Source organism: Ochotona curzoniae, unplaced genomic scaffold, assembly GCF_017591425.1.
Source record: "Ochotona curzoniae isolate NIBS_2020 unplaced genomic scaffold, NIBS_Ocur_1.0 scaffold_3890, whole genome shotgun sequence".
NCBI classification, from domain to species: Eukaryota; Metazoa; Chordata; class Mammalia; order Lagomorpha; family Ochotonidae; genus Ochotona; species Ochotona curzoniae.
The window spans coordinates 2,046,802-2,070,568 of record NW_024467115.1 but is presented as its reverse complement, the minus strand read 5'-3'; the positions used below and the strand labels follow the sequence as shown (position 1 = coordinate 2,070,568).

The 23,767-nt window shown below is 40.4% G+C and overlaps 1 protein-coding gene across 2 annotated transcripts in view; it reads left to right on the top strand.

The window, feature by feature from the left end:
- Nucleotides 1-23,767, top strand: part of MAN1A1 (mannosidase alpha class 1A member 1) — a 173,884-nt gene that overhangs the window by 128,924 nt on the left and 21,193 nt on the right. For both annotated transcript variants that reach the window (XM_040965569.1, XM_040965570.1), the window contains 3 exons: nucleotides 12,872-12,995; nucleotides 14,069-14,162; nucleotides 23,209-23,324. In XM_040965569.1, the coding sequence (XP_040821503.1) occupies nucleotides 12,872-12,995; nucleotides 14,069-14,162; nucleotides 23,209-23,324 (334 nt within the window). The remainder of the gene's footprint in view (nucleotides 1-12,871; nucleotides 12,996-14,068; nucleotides 14,163-23,208; nucleotides 23,325-23,767) is intronic.

The following is a 23,767-nucleotide window of genomic DNA, read 5'->3' as shown; positions in this document are numbered from 1 at the left end:
TATACTTCCGTGGTTTTGTCCTGAAGACCTCCCCATGTGTGTGCAACCTTGTTAATAATAGCAAGAAAGGAGAACTGTTCAGTAAGTCATTGTACCTCTGCAGACAGAAACTCTGCAACTGCAGAGGGAGGAGTGGGACACCAAGTGGCTTTCCTCTCCGGGAAACACCGAACATCAACGTGTAGACACCCCTTTGTCTCCTTTTACTCTTTCATTTTCTGTGTATGACCACAAAAAAAGAGACTTCATGAAAGTCTTATGTAGAACACTAACATCAGAATCTAAAATAGGAACTCCTTTCATTTCTGTTAAGTAATATTTTGTATCGTTTCAGTATTTTGCCATATGCATGCTGCTTTCGTAATTCTAAATGATTTTAGAAAAACAATTGCAGAAAAGCTCAAAATGAATACATTTTTATTTTTAAAAAAATTTTTAAAAGAAAATCAAAATGCTAAAATTTGGCTTATCCTTATAGTTGTGAACAACAGTTTTTATAGCAAATCCGAGAAACAGAATTTAGACTTAACGTTTGTCGCACCTGCTATTATCCCAGTCTTTTCCTTTCCAAAGAAAATAGTTTCAGTACTTACTCAGCTGGCATAGCCAAAAAATTAGAAATCCTTCATAATTCCTGTCTTCCTGTATGCCCACATCCTGTTGTTCCTAGCAGCTCTTGCCTGCAGCATGTGACCTGTCTCCCAGTTCCGACAAGGTGTGTTCTACTCCTTGCAGACATGAAGATGTCATTGGTCCTTGTCTTACATCTGTTCTCAGCTCCTGCCTGGACAACCATTTGCTTGCTTGTTTTCTTTCATGTAGGCTACTCTAAGCCTAACCTCCATCACAAATTCTAAAAGTGCAAATCAGGTTTTATCATCCTTCTTTAAAAGCCTTGAGTGACTTCCCATTGCAGTTCAACCCTGTATGTTCCCCTTAATCCAGGTCTCCGGTGTGTGCTCACTGCTTGCCTTTGAGGTACACCTGCCGCTCCGTTCTCACACTTACAGTCATGCCCTCCTTGGAGCACTTGCAGGAGCCACTCCCCAGTTCTCAGTGGCAGGATCATTTGACCATTTCTGAGTTCAGCTTCACTGTCTTCCCTTCAACCTGTTCTCTTCAACAAACCAACCCAAGAAGCTCATTACCATTTTGTTTTATTTTCCACTTGGCACCTCACATAACATTTGCATCCTGCTGTTAGCTGAAGTTGGTAACACTGACTATTCAGATTTTCCTCATGATCTCCAAGAAGGCATTTTCATATTGAATAAGGAGAAAGATAGCCCATAAACATTCTTGTTGTTCTTACACCGACATTCAAGGGACAAGAAGGTCTGCATGACAACCGTAAGATATACTTTATAGCAGGAGTAGACCCAATCCATAGAACCCTGGCATTCTCCTGACTGCACAGCTTTTCGTTTCAGACCCGATCCATCTGGGAAGGCTTGTCTTAGTCTGTTATAACCTTCCAAGTTTGCCTCTCCCTTTCCATTTCGAATTCTTTTCTTTCTCTCAAATACTGTCTGTCACATTCCTATTCCCCAGCTCACTGTGGCGGAACATTGTCGGGCCTAATTATGGGATAAGATTTTCTGAACATATTACCATACAGCTTGCCCTGTATGCTTAATGCTGTGTCAAATACAAATTCTGGGAACAAGCCATAAAGAGGGGAAGCTTTTTTCTTTTTATGAAAGGCAAAATGAGAGTGACTGTTGTTTTTCTTTTCAAAATAATATTTTGGCATTTTTGTTTTAGCATTTCATAACACTTTCTGAAAGTAGGTAGTTATTAAATTGAATCTACATTTTTGTGTTTTATCACTTTTAAATGAATGCTTCCTTAAAGACAAAATAGTCATTGTAATTTTATTTCAAAATGCTGGACTGATATTTTTATTTTTTAACATTTTATAGATAAAGCAATCATCCAGTATTTTTAGGAACTACAGTTATGTCTGTGAACGCATGCATTTTGAGTATTTCTTCTAGAAAATAAGTACTTTTGCTATTAGAGTTCCACCTGTGAATCTCTCGGTCCTTTGGAATTATTTTTCCAATGTTGACATCTTTAGGAGGCTGCCAAAGTTCAGAGCATATAACGTCATGTTTTGATTATCCTTACTTTATAAAAATGGTTAGGAAGTTTAATAACATTTTCAGTTTCTTCAATAATATAAAGTTTCTTATTGAAAAATGTGTAGACATGTAAATTGAATATCAATACATGTGCAGTATTTTAAGTAGAAGTATTAAACGTTCTTAATTTTACAGAAAGTATTATGGTTATTGTAGTATGTTAGAAATGAATTTGTTGCTGCCATTTATCAGTGCAGCTGTTGTCAGATTATGACAACTACCATGTGACATCCATTTGCAGAATTGTGTCTCCAGTTAAGGAGATAAGCTAAGCATGCATGAAAAGTTAAGCACAGAAGAAGCCATGGGGCAACCTATAGCTAACTACACAGATCAGATTATCCTTAAGCAGTTACTGTACTTTCCCTTGGGATATTGGTGAGGACCAAAATGGGGCAGACATTGGTTTTGTTTTAGTAGTTCATATTTTGTTGAAAAGAATACCTGTGTTTATGATTGAGTATTAATCCTTTATTTATTATTTCCTTTATTATTGTGTTTACTGCTCATTGTCCTCTGTACTATTTTCTCATGATTTTGCCTCTGATATTTTGTGTTTTTAAAACTTTAGTTGCCAGACTATTTCACAGCACAGCTTCCCGCTGCCTGCCTTCAAACCAGCAGCTGTAGACAGTAGGCAGAAAAATAGGAATGAAATAGCTCAAGAACTTCAAAATCTGTGGCCTCTGAGAGTAATCCTTGGATCTGTTTGTTCTTACCATAAGCTAAGCAGTTATTGTTTGTGTTACTTCTTACGTATAAATGCAAAGCTAATAACAGCAAATATAGAATTTTAAGTTATAGTTTAATTTTGTGGTTGGTTCTACAGCTTTAAAAGGAACACCCTAGTTGGTTTTTTTTGGTTTTGGTTTTGGTTTTGGTTTTTTTATTTTGACAATCTTTACATAGTAATTTGGGTAAAAAGGGTCAGGGGCTATAGGAAAGTGGGTAAGACTATTATTTCCATATTGTTTCCTTCATGTATCTGAGGTAAAGGGGGATATTGAGGGAGAAGCCCCACCCGGCTTCCCACCCACCCCAAGTCCCGCATGTGGGGCATGCTCTGAGATACTTGCTCAGGTGGTTTCAATAGATCACCAGTTTCGAAATTGCTGCCAATCTCGCCTCTCCAAACATGATGAGGTTGTTGAAAAATCCGTTGATTGCAATAGTCCATCATAGCGTCTCTATTTGCCCGGTATTTTGTTGCCAACCTATAGCTGAGGTGGTTGATTAACTTGTTCCATCTTCTGTCCTTTCATGGTTAGGGTTCTGAGTCTGGCATTTCAAATGGGGAGATCGCCAAAGAAACTTCGCCTGAGGGGAACACCCTAGTTGTTGGCTTTAATTATCTAAGCTTCACCTGTTTCTGAAACTTTCTGAGTAAGCACTAATTGTGAATTAAATAGAAATGGTAGTATTAACTACCTGACTCTACTATGGGTTACTTAATCCAGTATTAATTTCACTAAAATTTTCTGAAAAAGTAATTTCTGGTAACTCTGAGGAACAATGGTAAGTAATTTATTAGGTATCCAAGAATGAATTTTTCTCAGGTGGTTCAATATCTGCAAAAGACCTACAGTGAGAATTTGCTGAACTGGGCAGTAAGATGTTAATGTATTCTGTATCCTAGTCAGATGAAGTTCATTTCCATTTACAAAAAATTTAATTAGGCCCATTTGATTTCTTGGCTATGCCCACTGAAATACAGAAATGTTTTCCAAAGCCTGTATTTCCTTTTTACAACTAACTTAATAAAATTTTAATTGGATTGTAGTTGAGACCCCAGCCCTCTAAAATTTCATTACCACTCATCTTGACCATAAAATTCCCGATTGTGTCTAGTGCAGTGTTTGATGTTTGCATTGCATGGTTAGTGACGCGCAGTAAGTACTCAGTTTATTAGGGTCAGTCTTGTTGCTCTACTTGGCAAGATGCATCCAAAGAGCATGTATTTTAACTTTTTGAACATTCATTTAATGTTGCCCTTAGATATATACTTCACAACTTCAACAGAACCTGACATAAGTTTTGGCATCATTACTAAAGAAATACTGTTTCTGACAGGAATTGTTCTATTATATAAGTGCCCTATGACCACTTGTGTCAGACTTAACAGCTTTCATGGACTAAATAAAACTTCCCTTATAATTGAGAATACCACATGTAAGTTATCAGTGTTTTTTTGTTTGTTTCTTATCAAAAATATATTCCCCAAACAAACAAAAACCTATATAAGAAGGACATGGATTCAGAATAAAAATAATTTAAGTTGAATAAAGTTTATTCTTCACCAGACTATTCCCCTCTATCCTTATTTTCCTCATTTTGCCCTATCTCAGCTCTCCTAAGTCATGACCTCAGAATCCTTCAGCTTTATAATAGGAAACCATATGATGAGGCTACAAGAGGATGTTTCTCTTATGCCTCTAACAGGGATACGTGTTTGGTGACAGTAAATACAAGGTTATATGAGTGTTTTTGTACCTGAAGTAGGGTGGGTTCCAGTGGTACAACTCTTTTAGTTTTGCCTTTAAATTTACAAAATTAAACATTGATCTGGCAACTGCATGTGTGAACACAATCCTGGTCCTGGGGGTTGTACATATGCACACAGCAGCATCTCTGTCCCTGATGGTTCCTGGGAAAGAAATGAATCCAAAGTCAAGTCTCATGCAAAAAGATTGTAATTCTTACACTCTCTTTGAGAACACAAATGCTTATACACTTTCTTTGATAACTTTCTGGGAACTTTTTTTTTAAAGATTTATTTTTATTATTTTTTTATTGGAAAGGAGGATATACAGAGAGGAGAGACAGAGAGGAAGATCTTCCCTCCGATGATTCACTCCCAAGTGAGCGCACAACGGCCGATACTATGCCAATCCAAAGCCAGGAGACTTGCGGGTCTCCCGCGCGGGTGCAGGGTCCCAAAGCTTTGGGCCATCCTTGACTGCTTTCCCGGGCCACAGGCAGGGAGCTGGAAGGGAAGCGTCTTTCTGGGAACTTTTTGAAGATTCCTCTTATGTCTGTATTTTAGGAAAAAAAAAATCTATCAAAACATGCATCTTTTAATTCCATTATCCATGAACTTTGTGAAGTAGTCCCTTGGTAAAAGTAATAATAATAATAATAAGAAGAAGAAGCAATACTGGCCACTATGGGTTAAAGGACAAAATTATAAAGCAGAATTTGGAGATTTTGGGGGGGCCTAGAAACTGTATTGATTTCATGTAGTTTTTACCCAGAAATGATTCACAGACCCATAGAAGGAAGCAGACAAGGAGATGGGCAGAATGGTCCAAATATCATTTGTGTTAAGTACTGTCTTGTCGTGATAGGTATAAAACACAGTAGTGGCATAATTGCTCCAAAGTCTAAGTAAAAGGAAATTTTAGAGGAATATTTGGGAAATTAATTTACTGAATTACAGTTTCTCAAGAAAGAATATCCTGAGGTTTCTTAGAAAAGTGTCTAAATGCAGTGGTGGTGTTTGAACCGCCCGTCTCCCAATGCTAAAGAGCTCTTGCAATGATTTATAACACATGGATCTGAGATATTCCAAGAATTTTAGAGGCTGTCACGTATGGCAGCATATCATAGGTCTGCATTCTGAAGTTAAATAACTTCGTAAATGGTGGAAATTTATACCTTAAATATACATTTCCAAATCCATCTTAATTATTAGTTTAGAGGATTAAAATTAAAATAACATCTTCCAACTGGAATCTATGTAGACAATTTTATCTGAAAATAAATTTGCTTCAGTACCTACCAGTAGCATGTGCTTAATGAATTATAATATGTATATTCAGTCAGATGTTGTACACTTTCCAACAATGGTGATGTATAATGACTAGAATAGAAAATGTCTATTACAAATGCAGTATGTATTTAAAGTGGCATTTAGAATATGATTCTTTTTTATTGTAAACATGATTAAGTAAGTCTCTTTCTGTGTGTGTGTATCCTAGATTTGTTAGTTCTGCTCTCCTTTTTGATGATGTTCCCTGAAACTAATGAAACTGAGGATAGGAGAGTGATTATCAAGGAGCTATTACCCAGAGAACAGCTGGGAAAGAGAATTACATGTCTTTAGAGTTTGGGAGCCAGTCTTTGAAAGCCCGGGCTTCCCCCATAACCCAGGATAATCAGATGCAAAGACAACAGCATTGAGATTTAGCGATAAACTGTAAGTTCTCAGGTTCAGCTATATCTAAAGTAACTGCCCATGATGAGATTGAACAAACCTGTGGTGAGAGTTAGGAATTTTTGTCGTTAACCCAGGACGCCAGATGCTGTGAGCCACACAGGAGATCTTTATTCTAGTGGGGGGAAAAGCCACAGGGAATGGGAGAGAAAGCAGGGCCGAGGAAGATGGCCATGGGAAGAGGGAGAAGGCAGAAAGAGATAGAGGAAGAGAGAGAAGTCTCCTGCCTTAGTAACAGGAGGGGGCTCCAAGAGAAGAGGGAGAGAGAGAGAGAAGGTGCAGCAGACACTCAGGCCTATGCCTTTATGGCTGGGGGCAGACATACCAGCCAGGAGGGTTTGATGGGTAGGGCCATGGGAGGGCTGCAAAAGATGGATAGATACGGTAGTAGGTGGGTACTAGGGGGTAAAGCTGCAAGGAATCGGTGGATCGGGCCGTCAGATACAGTGCCAGGAGGTTGCAGCGGATTGGTGGGAACGGGGTTGCAAAGTACAGAAGATTGATGGAGAACAGGATTGCAAGTTTACAGCAGATAGGCAGATAGCAAAATTCAAACCTAAAGGGCTCGAACCTGGGGGAAGCAGATACTTAAAATGGCGCCAAGTCCAAGATGATGGAGATCTTACCAGTCTTCAGGACAGACGTTTGAGTCACTTCTCACAAGAAGATTGAACAAGATACAGCAAAGTTTAAATATTATTTTAGGCTTTGGTTAAGAAGATTAAATGTGGAATTTGTTGGAGATTTTACTACTGTTCAGAGGCAGGAAAAAGGTGCATTTGAATTAATTCAGCTCCGTGACCCCTTAATTAGCCCGTTTCCCTCCACGGCTTAGTTCTTCCCCGTCAGCTTTTCAGTCATCAAGCTGATGCAGTAGAGAATTGGCTGCTCTTACAGTGCCAGGCCCTGGAATGGTTAGTCCAGCGCCTAGTAGAACAGTAGAATGTAAACTTGAAAGACTGGCACTAGGCAACTCGTTTCAGGAAGGAAGCATCTGTAAGTAAGGCTGAACTTGCCCTATCTCAAAATCATAAAGCCTTAGGAACACAACTGAATGAAGCAACCATTTGTGACATTGCTAGTAATTCCTTACTAATTTATGTAAAAATCCAAAAGAGCTAATATTTGGATGGTCTGCTTTGTTGAATTCATGTATCGTTCCAGTTGCACTTAAGGCTACCTAACAGTATGTAGGCTGGCAGAAGGGTGAATTTCCTCCAAATCTTGGTAACTCTGTAGACTCAAGGAGTGAAAGATGTTCTAGTGTATGAACTGGAGGAGAGTTGGTTCTCTTATTAGCCGATCAGAAATTATTCAAACAGTGACTCTCAAAAATTTTAGTGCACCATTTCTCATTTCGCATGGAATAACAAGCAGCAAGGTACAATAATTTGAAAGTTATAGCTAATCAAGTCTTTGTGCCTATTCAGTGCCTTGTTTGTGTATTCATCTGGCAGTTTTTTAGAAGTTTCAGCTCCATCAATTATTTGTGGCATTTGATCATACCAGGCTACCAAATATGTGTTAATGTTCCACGTGGTAGTTGGGAAGTCACTAATGCGTGTACACAATCCCTCAGTTACCTCAGTTTAAGGTTATTTTGAAAGAGTCTGCTGGCAATGCAGGGTGATAGTAGAGTCAGACTTGTTAGCAGCATGGATTTTAGACATGAATAAAACAGTGCCACTAACTCTGTTAACCGCTCCCTGGAGAAGGAAGGCATGAAACACCCATGATTTGTCAGGGCTGTGAGGTCAGTAAATAATTATACCTTCCTGTTTTGCAATACAGAAGAGTGAGGAAGTGTGTTGACACTGCTGATAAACTGCATTCAGTTGTAGGCTCTGAAGCAACAAGACAGCATTCCACCATTTCAAAAGAATCTTCAGGACTCAGTTCTTTTCAAGACATGCTTCTAATTGTAGCCACCAAAACCAGATATTTTTGTTGTGATGTTTTATTTTCAAATAATGAGTACCTTTGTAGAGCACTGAAAAGTTAAATTAAAACATATAATAATAACTAATACTCTAGTTTAAAATGGAAGAATTAGGCACTGGACAAAACAGAAATAAATTAAAGCGATAACAAAAGTTTGAAATTCTCTACTAGGATTCTCTGAACCAAATACTTGGCAGCTCCCCAGATGGTGTTAATTGCCTGTGTATACATTTCCATATGGCATCTCCTCATTTGGCCTTAAAATGTAGTCATTATAACAAAATTCAGAATATTCAATTCCTTTCTTTCATGCCTTTCATATGGAACTAATAGTTCCTTAACACCAGCTATTATTTTAAGACTTTAAAAAACAATGTTATTCATACTTTTAAAGTAAAGAACATCACAGCTGCCTTTAAAATATTGTACTAATGAGACTCAAGTTTAAAAGGTTTAACTCTCCCCTGGTCTAGAGCTACACAATGATGTGATGCCCGGATTCCTAGACTAAGAAAGAAGTCCCTCGGAATTCATTTTCACAAACCCATTTTTTGTATTAAACGCTTGCTCTCTTTAGAGTCTCACAAACACATAGATTGTTAAGTAGACGTTGACTTTGGAGACAAAATGAATCTTCACGATCTTGTGTTCATCTTCCTTTTTGTGAGTAATCAGAAGTTGCTGTCAACTCAGTGCAACCCTGCTGTGCCGGATGGGAAGCAAAGCTTTTGCCTGAGACACGCATCTCAGCCATGAGGACCCGTGTGAGGCCCCGTGGGCACTGCCCTCGTGAATGTGCGGGTCTTTGCAGTTTAGACTATTGAAAGGCAAGGGACCTTGCATATCTAGTTACAGTTGTGGCCTCACTGATTTCTTGAGCCCCTTCCCTGAATTATGTTTAAAAGCTGATTACAACCATTAATCTTGTAAGTAATCAGTTTTATTGAAACACACTAATTCTGTAAGTTGAATGAATGGTAAGTGAAGCTATCTTTTCATAAGAACACACTATGTGTCCTAAACCATTTGCTTCCTGGCATGACATTTTTTCGCTAGTGCTTTTCATGTCCTTGCTCCCCTAGAATTACATGGTGGTAGAAAGGAGTGCTGCTTTCCTTCAGATATGGATGTGTTCAAAGGAGAAGTGAGGAATATATAACCCATTTTAAACCGTAATGTTTAACACATTCAGAAATTTTAAGTGTTTCTTTGATTTTCACTTCATTTACCACACTAATGGCAGAGAACAAATATGTGGATACAAAAATAATCTGGGATTGAGTTATTTGGAGTTATTTGTCTAGCTGAGTGTGCCACCACACACTGCAACCCCTTGCGCTGAAAGCATCAGTCCCTGACCATTGCAGGGGGTGAGGTGGCGGGGAATGGAGGGTGAGAGAGACAGACACCTGGGAGTCCTCAGCTCACTCTTTTCTTCGCCAGCCACTCTCACGCTGACATTCCTTAATGTAGCAGCTTCATGCATTGTTTCTCCGGGATACAGAAAGTTCTAATTTGCTTCATAGAGTTTCATCATAGACTCTCATCAGTGATAAAACAATTAGAGTGAAAGACTTCACTTCATGGAGCAGGCATTTGGCATAACAGTAAAGATGCCACTTAGGACACTTGGGCTCTTGTCAAAATGTCTGAGTTTATGCCCCAGCCCCACCTACAGTTCCAGTGTCCTGCCCAGGAGCACCCTCGAAGGCAGTCACAATGGTCTGAGTACTTGGGTCCCTGCCACCTGCATGGAAGACCCCAATGGGTAACTTGACCCTGGTTTCAGGCTGATCCAGCCTAACCGCAGCAGGTGTTGAGAGAATGAACCAGGGAAAAATAGATACAACTTGCTCTCTCTTTCCCTCTTCTCCTTCTTTCTCTTCCTTTCAAATAAATTTGTAAAAACCAGCAAAAAAAAAAAAAACTGGTATGTTGTGGACAAATAAATGACCAATTATTGTGTGCATTAGCCATAAAATTTTAAATTAACTATTTAGTGTATTTGATTGTTTGAATATTCTTTTTGTCGAAACCAACCATGAAAATAAAAACTCACCCAAATTTCCAGAACCTAAAAAGTTTGGTGCATGTTCAGGTATCTGAATCTTATTTTTTGGTTTACTCTTTATTAGGTGCACTGTGCATCTGAGTGTTTGAACAAATTCTAGATTTTGCTGTGAAAAGAAGCAGGGAGCAGGAGCTAGCCGAGCCCAGGATTCAGGCTCAGCAGCAACAGGAGACTGGGATTGCCCAATCTGTGGTTGTGACTGATAGAAGGCAGTTTGGTAAATTAAGAGGTGTAGGGGACAGCTAGAGCAGCATGTAAATAGGGTTGAGCTGGAATAAGAAGAGAAGTGAGAATCCCAGCAGCCTAGGAGACCTGAGCCGAGCTTAGAGCTTTCTCGTCCACCACCTGCTCTTCCCTGTACTCATCAGGGCCCAAAGCTGCCTGGGTCCGGCACAGGCCCACAGACTGGGCCCCTCCTCCCTCCCTTACCAATTCTGACTTACGCTTCAGGCATCAACTGAGGGAGGCACTCACTGTTGGCTCTCCTGTGAGATTCCTGTGTCTCATGTCAGAGTACCCCTGCCCTGCCTTCCAGTTCCAGACCCTCAAGTCACTGGGTCCCTGCCATGCACGTGAGTTCCTTGCCCTTGGCTACAGCTTGGCTCTAGCCCAGTCATTGCAGGCCTCTGGGGAGTGAAGCAGCAGATGGCAGATATGTGTGTGTTACTGCCTCTTAAATACATTTAAAAACGAAAAGGCAGAGTCTCTTCCTCTTGCTCAGGGATTGCTGTGAGTACTGCGTTAGACTGCATTCTCTAGTCACACTTTACCGTGGCACTTGCCCCATACAATTGGAACTATTCATGTTTATATCATTCCAGCCTATTACACTGTAAGATCTTTGAAAAAAGAAAACCGTGATTTATTATCATAACCCTGTCTGTAATCCAGCCCCATGCTTAGTCCCTAGCAAATACACACATTCATAAATGTACCTGTGCGCTAAAACCAAAATGTGATTGTAAGGTATTAGAAAAGAATTTATTGGCTAGGAGAATAATGGACTTTATTATTGATTCAAATTACCACATATCTCTTGAAATTTTAAGTGGTTTTTCAGAAGTAAATTCCTACGAGTGTGCTGATGAGTAAGAGTCATTTTATATGTGTGCACATCTATGCCCATAAGTATTTTTTTCAATCACCATGGTTTTTTATTTATTTTATTTTTATTGCAAAGTCAGATATACAGAGAGGAGAAGACACAGAGAGGAAGATCTTCTGTCTGCTGATTCATTCCCCAACTGGCCACAAGGCCGGATCTGAGCCAGTCCGAAGCCAGGAGCCTGGAACCTCCTCCGGGTCTCCCACATGCAGGGTCCCAAGGCTCTGTCCTCGACTGTTTTCCCAGTAGAGGACGGATAGGAAGTAGGGCTGGATAGATAGATGGATAGGAAGCAGGGCTGGCAGGATTAGAACGAGTGCCCATATGGGATCCTGGCACATGCAAGGCAAGGATGTTAGCCACTAGGCTATCCTGCTGGGCCCACTCATAAGTATTTTTAAAAAGCAATTCTGCAGAACCATGACACAATCATTTTTAAAGCTTATACCTTTGAGCCCAGCACAATAGATCCGTGGCTAAATTTTCGCCATGAACATGCCAGGATCTGTTATGGGTTCCCGTTCATGTCCCAGCTGCTCTAGTTGCCATCCATCTCCCTGCTTGGGAAAACGCTAGAGTGTGGACCAAGGCCTAGGGACCCAGCACCCATGTGAGAGACCTGGAAGAAGATGCTGGCTCCTGGCTTCAGACTGCTCAGCTCCAGCCATTGCAGTCACCTGGGGAGTGAACCAGTGGACAGAAACTTTCTGTGTCTCCTTCTTTCTGTAAATCTGCCTTTCCAATAAAAATAAAGAAATCATTTGAAAAGCAAAAAATGAAGGTTATACAACTGCCTTCTTTCCGAGTTTTACACTATGATTTTATGGGGATTCTTGATGAAAGAATGTGTTAGTGCCTATATCCTTAGACAATACATAAAGTAGTGTGAAGACGAACAAACAGGAAGTCTAGTAAGTGGACCAGGATTTGGGAAGGGTGAAGTGAGTAAATAACAATTGTATTTTTGATGTTTACCTTCTATCCAAATAAATCTTCTGTAGAATATGACTTGTCTAACATTCCATGGGCTTTCAGAGTAAAATTAATTAAAATGTGGGGCTGGTGCAAGGTGTTTTGATGGGGTTTGTTTTATATGTTACTGGGAATCGTATGTCTCTGTGTACCTCCTGTGCCTTCCAAAATATTTGTTCATCAATTTCAGTCTCACAGAAATGTCTTTATGGCTGAAGTCAACACTAAGTTTTAATTTGGAGACAGGAGGGAACACTTAAAGCCAGTGTCCAGTGCTCCTTTTTCAGTGTCAGTGTTAGGATACCCAAGTGGAGCATTTGCTGGGCTGCCGTTGTTAAGAAGCTGTCTCCCTCACTTCTACTATTTGGAGCCGTGGCGGCCTCTGTGCTCCTGAGCCATAACGTCCCACCAATTCTCTTCTCCAGCGGCATTGGAAGAAACTGGCCCTGGGCCTCCGGAGGCAGCAGCATTCTGGCAGAGTTTGGAACCCTGCATCTGGAGTTCATGCACCTGAGCCACTTATCAGGAAACCCCATCTTCGCTGAGAAGGTGAGAGTCTGCAGAGCACCTTGAGGTCTTAAAACAGCATGGGTGAGGAAAAAAAATACCCTTCCCTGAGTGATTTAGTAACATACAATGTTATTAACACAGCAGTCAAGGCCAACAGAGCTCTTCCTTTAACCCAGATAGAAACCCATGATCTTTCCATAGCTCTTCCTAACCCCAGGTGGGAGAGCCAGGCTTCCTCTTTCTGCCTGCTTACAATGCTTCACCTGTTGGAATATTTTCCATTATCTAAAAATATATAGTGTCAAGTAGACTTTAAAAAGACAAATACATGGAAAAACTTTTTACGTATTTTATAAAATATTGATGTGGCAAATGAATTCATTTGTAGTTTTCAAGAAGTAAACCTCAACTTGTTTGGGTGGATTCCGTCAGCACGGTGCCCTCAGATGGAGCCACACTTTTCAGCTCCTCTTTGCAGCAGTTCTTGGAAGGAGTAGCCTCCACTTATCCTGTTCTCCTGAAGTCTGTCCAGTTGAGCCTTTCTCCCACCACATTTGTCACAGTGAACAGTGGCCCAGGCCAGGCGTCCTTCTCCCTGCGCGTGTCCCTTGCCTTGTCTGCGTTTGACAAGGGGGGCAGTTTCTGCTTCGTGAGGTGTTCCTCTTCTACACTTGGCTGCAGGTGTGCAAAGCTCTTGCGCAGTCTCGCCATGCCTGTTGGGGCTTCACCATAGGGGTTGGTGGGTGACACCGTTTAGCCCATCACATCCTCTTATTATTTTTTTTGCAGTGTTTGAAACCTCTTGATTTACTTTATTTTCTCTTTCTTACCAGTGGGTTGCAGAAACCCAAGGCTGTGGTTTTGTTTATCCACTGTGTAGTATGGAGTGGAACATGTGGTCGATAATTAATCAATGTGACTATATTCACCAACTGCAATTATTTCGTAATAAAAATATGCATATGTTTAGGCTATGTTTTCTAACTCTGAATCTTTCAAATCAGTTGATTTGTTTCTAACATGAAAAGATATAAGCATGAAAGAATGACATGAAAACCGGAGCGGGAAGGGATTTGGATTCTTCACTGAGAGCATTCAATTTTCTGTTGTAGGTCATGAATATTCGAAAGGTACTGAACAAACTGGAAAAGCCAGAGGGCCTTTATCCCAACTACTTGAATCCCAGTAGTGGGCAGTGGGGTCAACGTAAGTAAAGACATCAGTGTTTCTTCGGTTCTTTTTGGTGCTCAGTGTTGTGCTAACAGCAATGTGATGGAACACAAAGAAAGCATAAATCTTTCAGAATAATGTTTAGGGAAAGAGATGTGCAATCCGTTTACTAAACAGGCTGTTGTCATAAGACAGGCTGAGTTAACAGGAAACGGGATTGTTCCCTTTCCATGTATAACTGTGCAGATGTGACAGCACAGCACATCAAAGGCTGTTATCAGAGAGGAGGTAGGAAAGTTAACCTGTGACAAGCTGGTCATAGGGACCCCTTTGAGCTAACAGTGACCACAAGGAATGTACACAGAGTAGTTGTGAATTGTTCTACTTCTTGGCACGTTTTTCTTGTTCAGTATGGCTGGTTAGTGTGAAAACCAAGTGAATCTTAAGATTTGGGAAACAGGCTGTGCACAATGGCATAGTGGTTAAAGTCCTCTCCTTGAATGCCCAGGATCCCATATGGGTGCCGGTTTGTGTGCCTGCAGCCACGCTTCCCATCCAGCTCCCTGCTTGTGGCCTGGGAAAGCAGTCGAGGATGGCCCAAAGCCTTGGGACCCTGCACCTGCGTGGGAGACCTGGAAGAAGCTCCTGGTTTTGGATTGGCTCAGCTCCAGCCGTTGCGGCCACTTGAGGAGTGAACCATCTGACAAAAGATCTTCCTCTCCCTCCTCCTCTCTCTATATCTGCCTTTCCAATAAAAATAAATAAATCTTAAAAAAGAAAGATTTTGGAAACTGAAAGCGATCAAGGCTTTTTCTCTACTTAATTTTAAGTCAGAAAATAAGGATCTATTGGCGATATAGTTACGTTCAGGGCAGGAGAAAGTCTTATGCAAGTATTTTTAATATGAAAAGCCCTCACTTCATACTCTTAGGACAGTTTTGACCAGGAGTAAAAAGATTCAAACTAGTTAAAAATAAATCTGGAAAACCAGTGTTTGATTAAATAGCACCTGAAAGCAGATAAAGAATGTTAAGTGGTATACCTCGCTGTGGCAGGGCAAACAGCGCTGCCTTGAAATTTTACTCTCATTTGGGCTTTTTCTTTATACTTAAAAATTTCATTCTTGGATAATTTTGCCTCATAGTTACTTTAGGAAGTGTTTTTCCCAGTGAATAATGTATTAGGAAAAAATGAGTTAATGCCCACGTTTGTGTGATGGTACTAACTGCAGAGGCCTTACCTGGGGAAGCATTGGGCCCATGGTCAAGGCTGCCACCCGTGTCACTTAGACCACTAAGTACATGAGAACTTCCAGGGGCTTTCCAAGGTCACATTATTTTCATAATAATGACAACACATGCTGCTTTTTTTTTTTAACCATGTTAACATGATTATGAGTGTCAAAAAAGTAATGTGAGGAAAACTGCCAAAGCTCCAGTGAGAACCAAAGTAGACACCACATGGTATTAATACACATCGTGTTGTTCTCTGTACTTAAAAATTACATGCAGTTTTCATTTCTGAATGTTACTGATGAAGTGGTAAAATTGCTGATTGTAGTACATGTCAGCCCTTGCCTGTGTGTCTTTGTAACGCTCCACACAGTGAAATGGAAAATACACAGGAAGCATGCTGGCTGCAGGGTGAGAAGCACTAGGCACGACAAGGGAAACTTCCCAGGATTCGTTGTGAACTGAACTAACCACACACTATTTCATGGGTCAAAAAAAAAAAAAAACAACTGGATGTTTGGACTTGAGAAGTCAGTAAATAAGCCTGCCACTTCGAGGGAAAGTGTCAGTATTTGTGCCAACAAAGATGAAACTCGAGTTTTTAATTAAAAATTGGAATTTGGAGAAGCTTGCATTTGTCACCATGAACTTGACAACTTCTCTGATTAAACTGATGGTGATTATTTACAAGCGAGGTTTTTGATATTGTGTAATGGAATATGTCCACATTAAGAAGAACCACATGATTCAGGGATCTAATACTTTTTAAATGACCCAGGCATACTGCTGCAAAATTACACATGAGGAAGACTATCACAAGGTAGACCAATAGGAGTTTTAAAAAAATGTATTTGAAAGTCACAGTTACAGACAGGAAAGAAACACAGGGAGAAAGAAACCCTCCATTCAGTGGTGCACTCCCCACATGGCTGCAACAGTAAGTGCTGGGCCAGACTGAAACCAGAGGCAGGGAGAGCGCTTGCCAGGCCTCCCACGTGAGTCACATGCACCCGGGAACTTGACCTGGCCTCCACTGCTGTGCGAGGCACATGAGGAGGGAGCTGGATTAGAAGTGGAGTGGTCTGGACTTGAGCTAATGCTCTTAGGAGATATGAGTGCATTTTGTTTTTGTTTTTGTTTTGTCTTTCTTTTTTTTTTTTTTGTGGGTGGCAGCTTAACCCACTACACAAGAGCAGTCCCACCAACAGATTGTAGTGTAACATAATACAAAAGTCCTTTGATATAACTTGTATTTCCACATTACAACTAACTTTTAGCAACCACTGTTGTCGAAATTTTCTCTAAGAGTCAAAGAAAAATATCCACAGTTACTTAAAAAGATTGTTAAGGCATTCTTGCTTTTGTCGAATGGAAAGCTGTGTAAGACTTAAGTGTTATGTTTTGCCAGAACATGTCAGCAGTAGGTTGGAATCAGATATGAGAATGTAGGTGTCTTTTACCAAGGCAAACATTAAAGGAATTAAAAAATATATATATATCCAACAGTTGGGGCAGGCATTGGCTCCAGCAGTGAGGATGCCGTTTCAGATGTTTGCCACACACAAGGGAATAGCCAGGTGCAGCCACCGCCTGCACGTCCAGTCCAGCCTCCTGCGAGGGCGTGTCCTGAAAGGCCACACAGGCTGGCACAAGCATGTGGGTCCTTACCACCTGGCCCAGTGCCAGACATTGTGGGCATTTGGGGAGTGAACTAGCAAATGGGAGATCTCTCTATTTCTCTCTCCTTTTGTCCTTGACGTTCAAATAAAGGAAAATAGTTAACAAAATTTTAAGTGTAAAACGGTATCAGTCTATTTGTTTTGTTTTGGAAAACGTAACATTGTGTGAAGAGTAAATATATGTTAATATAATAGCTAATGGCTAATGACTTAATAAACACCTTTAAATTCTGTTTTTAAGTTTTAGTGTAATATTAAGAGCCATTACATAAATTGAATCACTCATTTGTTTCTAAGAGCATTAAAGATGCTGAAACTGAAAAAGCTTTTTTTTAGCATTTTGTTTCACAGTAGTTTTACATTTACAAAGCGAAAATTGTGGTAGTACAAAGAGAACCCACATATCTCGTACCCCAGCTTCACACATCTCTTTGTTGCAATTAATGAGTCATGCCTAGTTTCCCCTATTGTTTTAGAGTTATTTATTTTTATTGGAAAGTCAGATATACAGAGAGGAGGAGAGAGAGAAAGAGGAAGAATTTCCATCCTCTGATTCACTTCCCAAGTGGCCTCAATGTCCAGAGCTGAGTTGATCCAAAGCCAAGAGCCTCCTCTGGGTCTCCCATGTGGGTGCAGGGTCCCAAGGCTTTGGGCCATCATCGACTTCTTTCCCAGGCCACAGGCAGGTAGCTGGATGGGAAGCAGGACGGCCAGGACATGAACAAGCCCCCTTTGGGATCCTCACATGTGTAAGCTGAGGACTTTAGCTGCTTGGCTGCTGCGCCAGGCCCTTCCGTAGTGCTTGTAAGCCAAACATCTTTCATATCGTTCTTTTCTCCCATTCTGTGTTCAGGCTTTTTTTTTCTTTAACTTTACCTCCAAAAATATAAGGAAAAACATGTGATGTTTATCATTCTGTGTCTGATTTATTTCTGCCAGCATTATTGCCACTAATTTTATTGATTTTGCTGCAAATGACACGACAGCATTCTTTTTTATAGCTGAATACATCCTGTTGTGTATATATACCACATTTTTTTAGAGTTTTTTTTTAATTTAAAAGGCAGAGTTATAGAAAGAAGGAGAGGCAGAGGGATGCTCCATCCTCTGGTTCTCTCTTCAAATACCTAGAATACCTAGAACGCAGCTGGGCTGAGCTGTGAGCCAGGAACTTCTTCCAGGTCTCCCATGTGGCTACAGGGGCCCAAAGTCATCTACCATGCTCTGCTGCTCTCCCAAATGCATTAGCAGGGAGCAGGACCAGAGGAGGCATATCCAGCCTCAAGCCCACACTTGGATAGGATGCTGGCACCGCAGGCAGATGCTTAGCATGCTATGCACAGTGCCAGCCCCCACATTTTCTTTATCTGTTCCTCTGGTGAGAGATACCTTGGCTGAATTCTTCTTTTGCCTATTATGAATAGTGCTGCTAAAACATTGTAGAACGCATATCTGTTTGATACAGTGAGTTTCATGTCTCTTAGGTATATACCCAGTAGAGAGATTGCTGAATTGTGTGGTAATTTCATTTCTATTTTTTTGTTGTTGTTTTTGTTTCTAAGAGATCTTCATACTGTCTTCTGCCATGGCTGCACTGAGCAGCATCCCAACTAGCACAGGAAGTGTCATTTCCGTGCTCAGCAGCAATTGTTCCTGTGGCTTTGCTGCTTTTGTATTTTTTTGTTTTTTACAGTACGCATTCTGACAATGGTGAGATGATATCTCATTGTGGTTTTCATTTTTGTTTTCCTGTTGGCTGGTGATAGCAAGCATGTTTTCAAATATTTGTTAGCCATTTGTGTTTCTTTGGAAAACTCTCTCTTCAGGTCCTTTGTCCATTTCTTGACTAAACTAGGGATTTCGGTTTTTTACTGTCAACTCTTGATTTGCTGATGCATTCTAGCTGTTGATGCTCTGAGGCTAAGCGTTTGTCCAGTTGCATTTGGGGATAAAACAGAACTTTCTAGGTACAGCTAAATCTACAATAGATGTCAGAGTTCTGTGAACCGCAGCTTTGATTTCCTGTCCCCTTGCTCTGATTTGGTACTGAGAAGTCACTGTGAAGAGGACTGGAAGAAGCCAGTTGAGCTAGAACATCCCTGCCTTCCCCTCCCTCGCTGAGAAGCTGTGTTTGGCCGGGTTTTCTGGTACAGAATCCTTTCCATTTGCATTGCTGGCGGGCCAGTTTCCTGGTGGAAGAGCAAAGAGAACTGGTGAGCCCTGTGTCTGTCTCTTCCTCCAACTTCCATCCTGTGTTCCAGTCACAAAACAAGCACGAAAGGACACTGAGTCTGCAGCCATGGCCCATCTGGCCACATCCAGGTCTTTATGCTTCTTCTTCCATTCTTGGGTCTTTCCTCCTGCACTACCAAGGTCTACCCTAAGGACCATTTCTCCCCCAACGTTATTCTTTAGGGCTGTGAAATATTTGTCATCCACTCCTCCACATCAGCACATTGGGCACATTCCTTGCCTTAGTCCTTCACCTCGTTATTCGCACATACACCACGTCGTAGGGACCCTCAGGGTGATAACCGTGTCTTGGCCATAGCTGTTAGTTAGCCCAGCACACAGTGTCTTGTGCCTGGTTGTAGCTTTTTGCATACTTGAATTTTGTGAGGACGCATGTGCTCCATAGCCAATCTGTATATTTCTACCCCTGCTTTTAACAATGGTCCTGTTCACCATTACTAATGTTGCCCCAGTCCTCAGTTGTGGCTGAATGGCAGCATCCTGTCCTGACCACTGATGATATAAGTAGGTCTTACAACCCTTGACATCAGATCTGTAGTCTCATGTCTGCAAGACAGAACTAGCGTAGCACTTTGATTTATGCAAAACCGTGTAGTGTCGCTGGCATCATTGGAGGATTACTTCAAAGAGAGGTTCGTACAAAGGCTGCAAAAAAGTCAAAGTGAAAATATTGTGATCCTTCTCTTGCTGCCTGCCCTCTGTCTCCAGCACTCCCCAGTTCCCACCCCTGCTATCCTCAGGGATCCTTTATGGGACGAATTACTATCAGGAAGAAGACAAGGCCTTACCCCTTTAAGAGATGAGCAGGATATTTGACCAACAGCAGTAGACATTATCTTTAGAGCAGTTGGGCAGGAAACCACCAGCATATGTTCTTTCTAAAAGTAGGCAGCCCTTTTCCTGCTCTTGCGTGTTCTCTCTCTTGCCCACTGGGAGGTTTACACAGGATGCTGTCGTTGATAGTCATTCAGACCTCGGGAAAGCGAAGTGTGTGGCATGTTCATCAGTTATGTTCCTTTTCTTGTTTTTTCTTTTTCACTTTTCCAAATGTGAAATTTTATAGGCAGAATATTTTAAAAGAAAGCCAGGACTGGTAATTCATTAAAGCAAGTGTTTTATGCTGCAACTATTTTCTCTCTTTCAAAAACCCCCAAATGTCTTTGCTTCTTCCTTCCATTGCTGCGTCATAACCCAAGGAGAGTGAGTCGCAAGCTGCTTCTGGCTGTTAGTTTTCAGCTCTCATTGCCTTAACTCTGACAGACAGGTCTGGCTCGTGGCCATCGTTTCTGATTATTTCATTTAGTCCTTGGTTATTTTGACAGTAACTGGACAGTGATCTGCTTTCCCATGTATCACTTGCATTTTTCTCCCATAATCGTGTTTAGAGTAACATGGCTTATTATATTGATGAGATCGTACCTACTCAAGTTTGTTAATGTCGGAAGTTTCTCTCGTCATTTGTCTAGAAAACTGTAAAGGTTTCTTCAAATTTAGTATTTTAAGAATCAGGCTTGACTTCAAAAATACTTTTATATGAAATTTAAACCATGGTTCTGGATTTTATGCAGCAAGAAAATTGTGGAAAGTACTTTCAAATAAATCTTTTGGAAAAAATATACACCTTCTATCTTCAATAGATGCAGTCCTTTTTAGGGTTGACTTGGAAGAGTTTTGCTCATTGTTTTGTGAGTACCTACATGCAGAAGCAAATTATACCACAGTACAGAAATTGCAAGAATGGTAAATATGTGCCGACCATCAAAAAGCATGTGACACGGGACCCTTCCAGTGCAGTCAGTGAAGGCTTCTTTGGCGAAAAGCTGACTGATCCCAGACATTTGTGCTTCCGGCAGAGAACAAGGCCTTAGAAGCCCTGAGCTGGCTTGGAGCCTCGTGTGTTTGGGGAAACAGAAGATGGAAAACATAGCAAGCAAGGCAACTGGAATAAGGGAAGCTTAGGGTTTTCTTGGAAGGCTTCCTAAGTCTCCGAATACCTGAGCTTGGAGGATTTCAAGTAAAAGGAATGATCCTCTTCCCAAGGCGGAAGAGTTACTCTGACATGAATCTGGAGACATATTGATGCCACCGTCAGAGCTTTGTGCAGTGGTAGAAATTTCCTGAATCTTCCCTATCCAGAATCATAGGCAAGGGCCACGTGCAGCTGCTGAACCTTGCAGTGGCTTTCAAGGAACTGAATCCTTCATCTAATTTCAGTTCATTTAAACTGAAGCAGCATGTTCTGTAAGAGCAAAAGCAGGAAAGCTGAAAACTGGTCATTGCAGACTCTGAGGCAGGAGGCAGCGGAGGCGCGAGCCAGAACCAAATTTGTGAGGACAGAGCAGAGTGGATGGGATTCAAGAGGTGAGTGGGAGTAAAACCTGTAGTTAGGTGGCTCTTTGGATATGGGAGTGATCAGGAAGAAACAGAGTAATTATGTACCTGATTTCTGACTTCTTAACATGTACAAATGAGAAGACAGGACCACAGCAGAAGATAAATTTGATGGGGAAAAGATAAATTCATTTTTTAAAGAGTTATTTTTATTAGAAAGGCAGATTTCCAGAGAAAAGGAGAGATGGAGGCAAAGCTCTTCCATCTGCTGGTTCACTCCCCAAGTGGCCGCAACAGCCAGAACTGAGCCGATATGAAGCTAGGAGCCAGGAGCTTACTCCAGGTCTCCCACGCAGCTGCAGAGTTCCAAGGCTTTGGGCCATCCTTAACTGCTTTCCCAGGTCATAAACAGGAAGCTGGATAAGAAGTAGAGCAACTAGAACAGAAACTGTTGCCCAAATAGGACAGCGGTACTTGAAAGTGTAAGATTAGCCAATTGAACCAACACAGTAGGCCCAAGATGAACTCAGTGGTTAGCCTGTTCAGTTTTAGATTCCCTTCTAAACATACAAATGGAGTTGTTGAGTAGGCATCTGGACAAAACTTGAACACTAAAGCTTTGAACACTAATTTCCTCTTGCATAATTAAGTTAAAGTTTTTATGTTTAAAAATAGATGTGTTTGTGTCAATTTATGTAACTTGAAAGGGTATTTTACTAATACTGAATTTTTGCTTTTGTATGCAAACTTGCTTGAAAATTAGAAGTACTAATTCAAACAGTGGATACTCTTTGTGGGTTGTGGAGTCAGATAGTACTTAATCAGTGTTGCCATGTTAGTTAGCCTCTGTAAACCTATTTTCTCACCTTTAAAATGAGGGTCTATGCCATTCATTTACAGTAGTATTGGTAATGTATATATTCAGTGTGGCCTAACAATGGCAAGTGGGGGTGGACGGTAGGAATGGAGTATTAGGAGAAACTTCTTCTGCCCCAATTTCTTTCTTTCATATTATTCTGATCATTCCACATAGCTGACCCCAGAAAACCTCCTTCATCATTATCTTCATGGTTGCAAAATCATTGTAGAGCAAGAACCTAAAAAGCTTCTTGTTTTATTGCCAGTCACTGGTTTTTTTAAGATTTACTAATACTCAGTTTTGACAGATTTAGTATTAAGAACTAAAATACATAGAATTTGTACATATATAGATTATCTATCTATATATATTTGTTTTATGTATAGATATATATGGTATATGTATATATAAATATAAATATATGGTGTATAGTAAAGCAACTAATTCTGTTTATTCCTAGAAAACCAGATTTTTAGAATGGGATGAGTTAATATCTTTTATCTTCATGCTTTAAGGAATACACTGGTAATTATGTATAGTTTATTATATTAGTTAATGTGCATTGGCTCATTTCGGAATATCTTTCTGAAAATAAAAAGTTGTTGGCACCTAAATGTAACATCAAGTTGCCCTTTGCAGTTTTTCATCCTTGATGTTGATATGGCTTTTGCCAGACTATCTGAATTAATGACTGATTCACTCTAAAATTCATTTCAACCTCTTTTTAGATCATGTTTCAATTGGAGGACTTGGAGACAGCTTCTATGAATATTTGCTAAAGGCCTGGCTAATGTCTGAGAAGACAGATCTAGAAGCCAAGAAGATGTATTTTGATGCTGTTCAGGTAATCCAATATTTACATCGTTTTGCCACTCATTTCTAATTTGTACCTTGTAAATTAATCAAGCTTTAATGAAAATAATGGAATACAACATGAGTGAGTTACAAAATATTTCCAATTAGATAGAGTCAATGTCAGCATATTTTATAACAAAGGTGATAACACTTAATGTGTTTAGTCTGGTAGGGTTGTTAGACATTTTTTACATGGTTCAACCCTCAGTGGAGAGTCAGTTATCTATAACTTTCTTTCTGGTAACAACCGTTTTACCATGGATGAGGTGATAGCCCATTGTGACTTTGACTTACATTGACCTGATACTTTTCATGTATTTGTTGGCCATCTGTATTTCTTCCTTTGAAAGTTGTCTATTCATGTCCTTTGGTTATTATGAACTGAATTAGTTGTTTCTTATTATTGCGTTTTTGGTATATTTTGAGTAATAA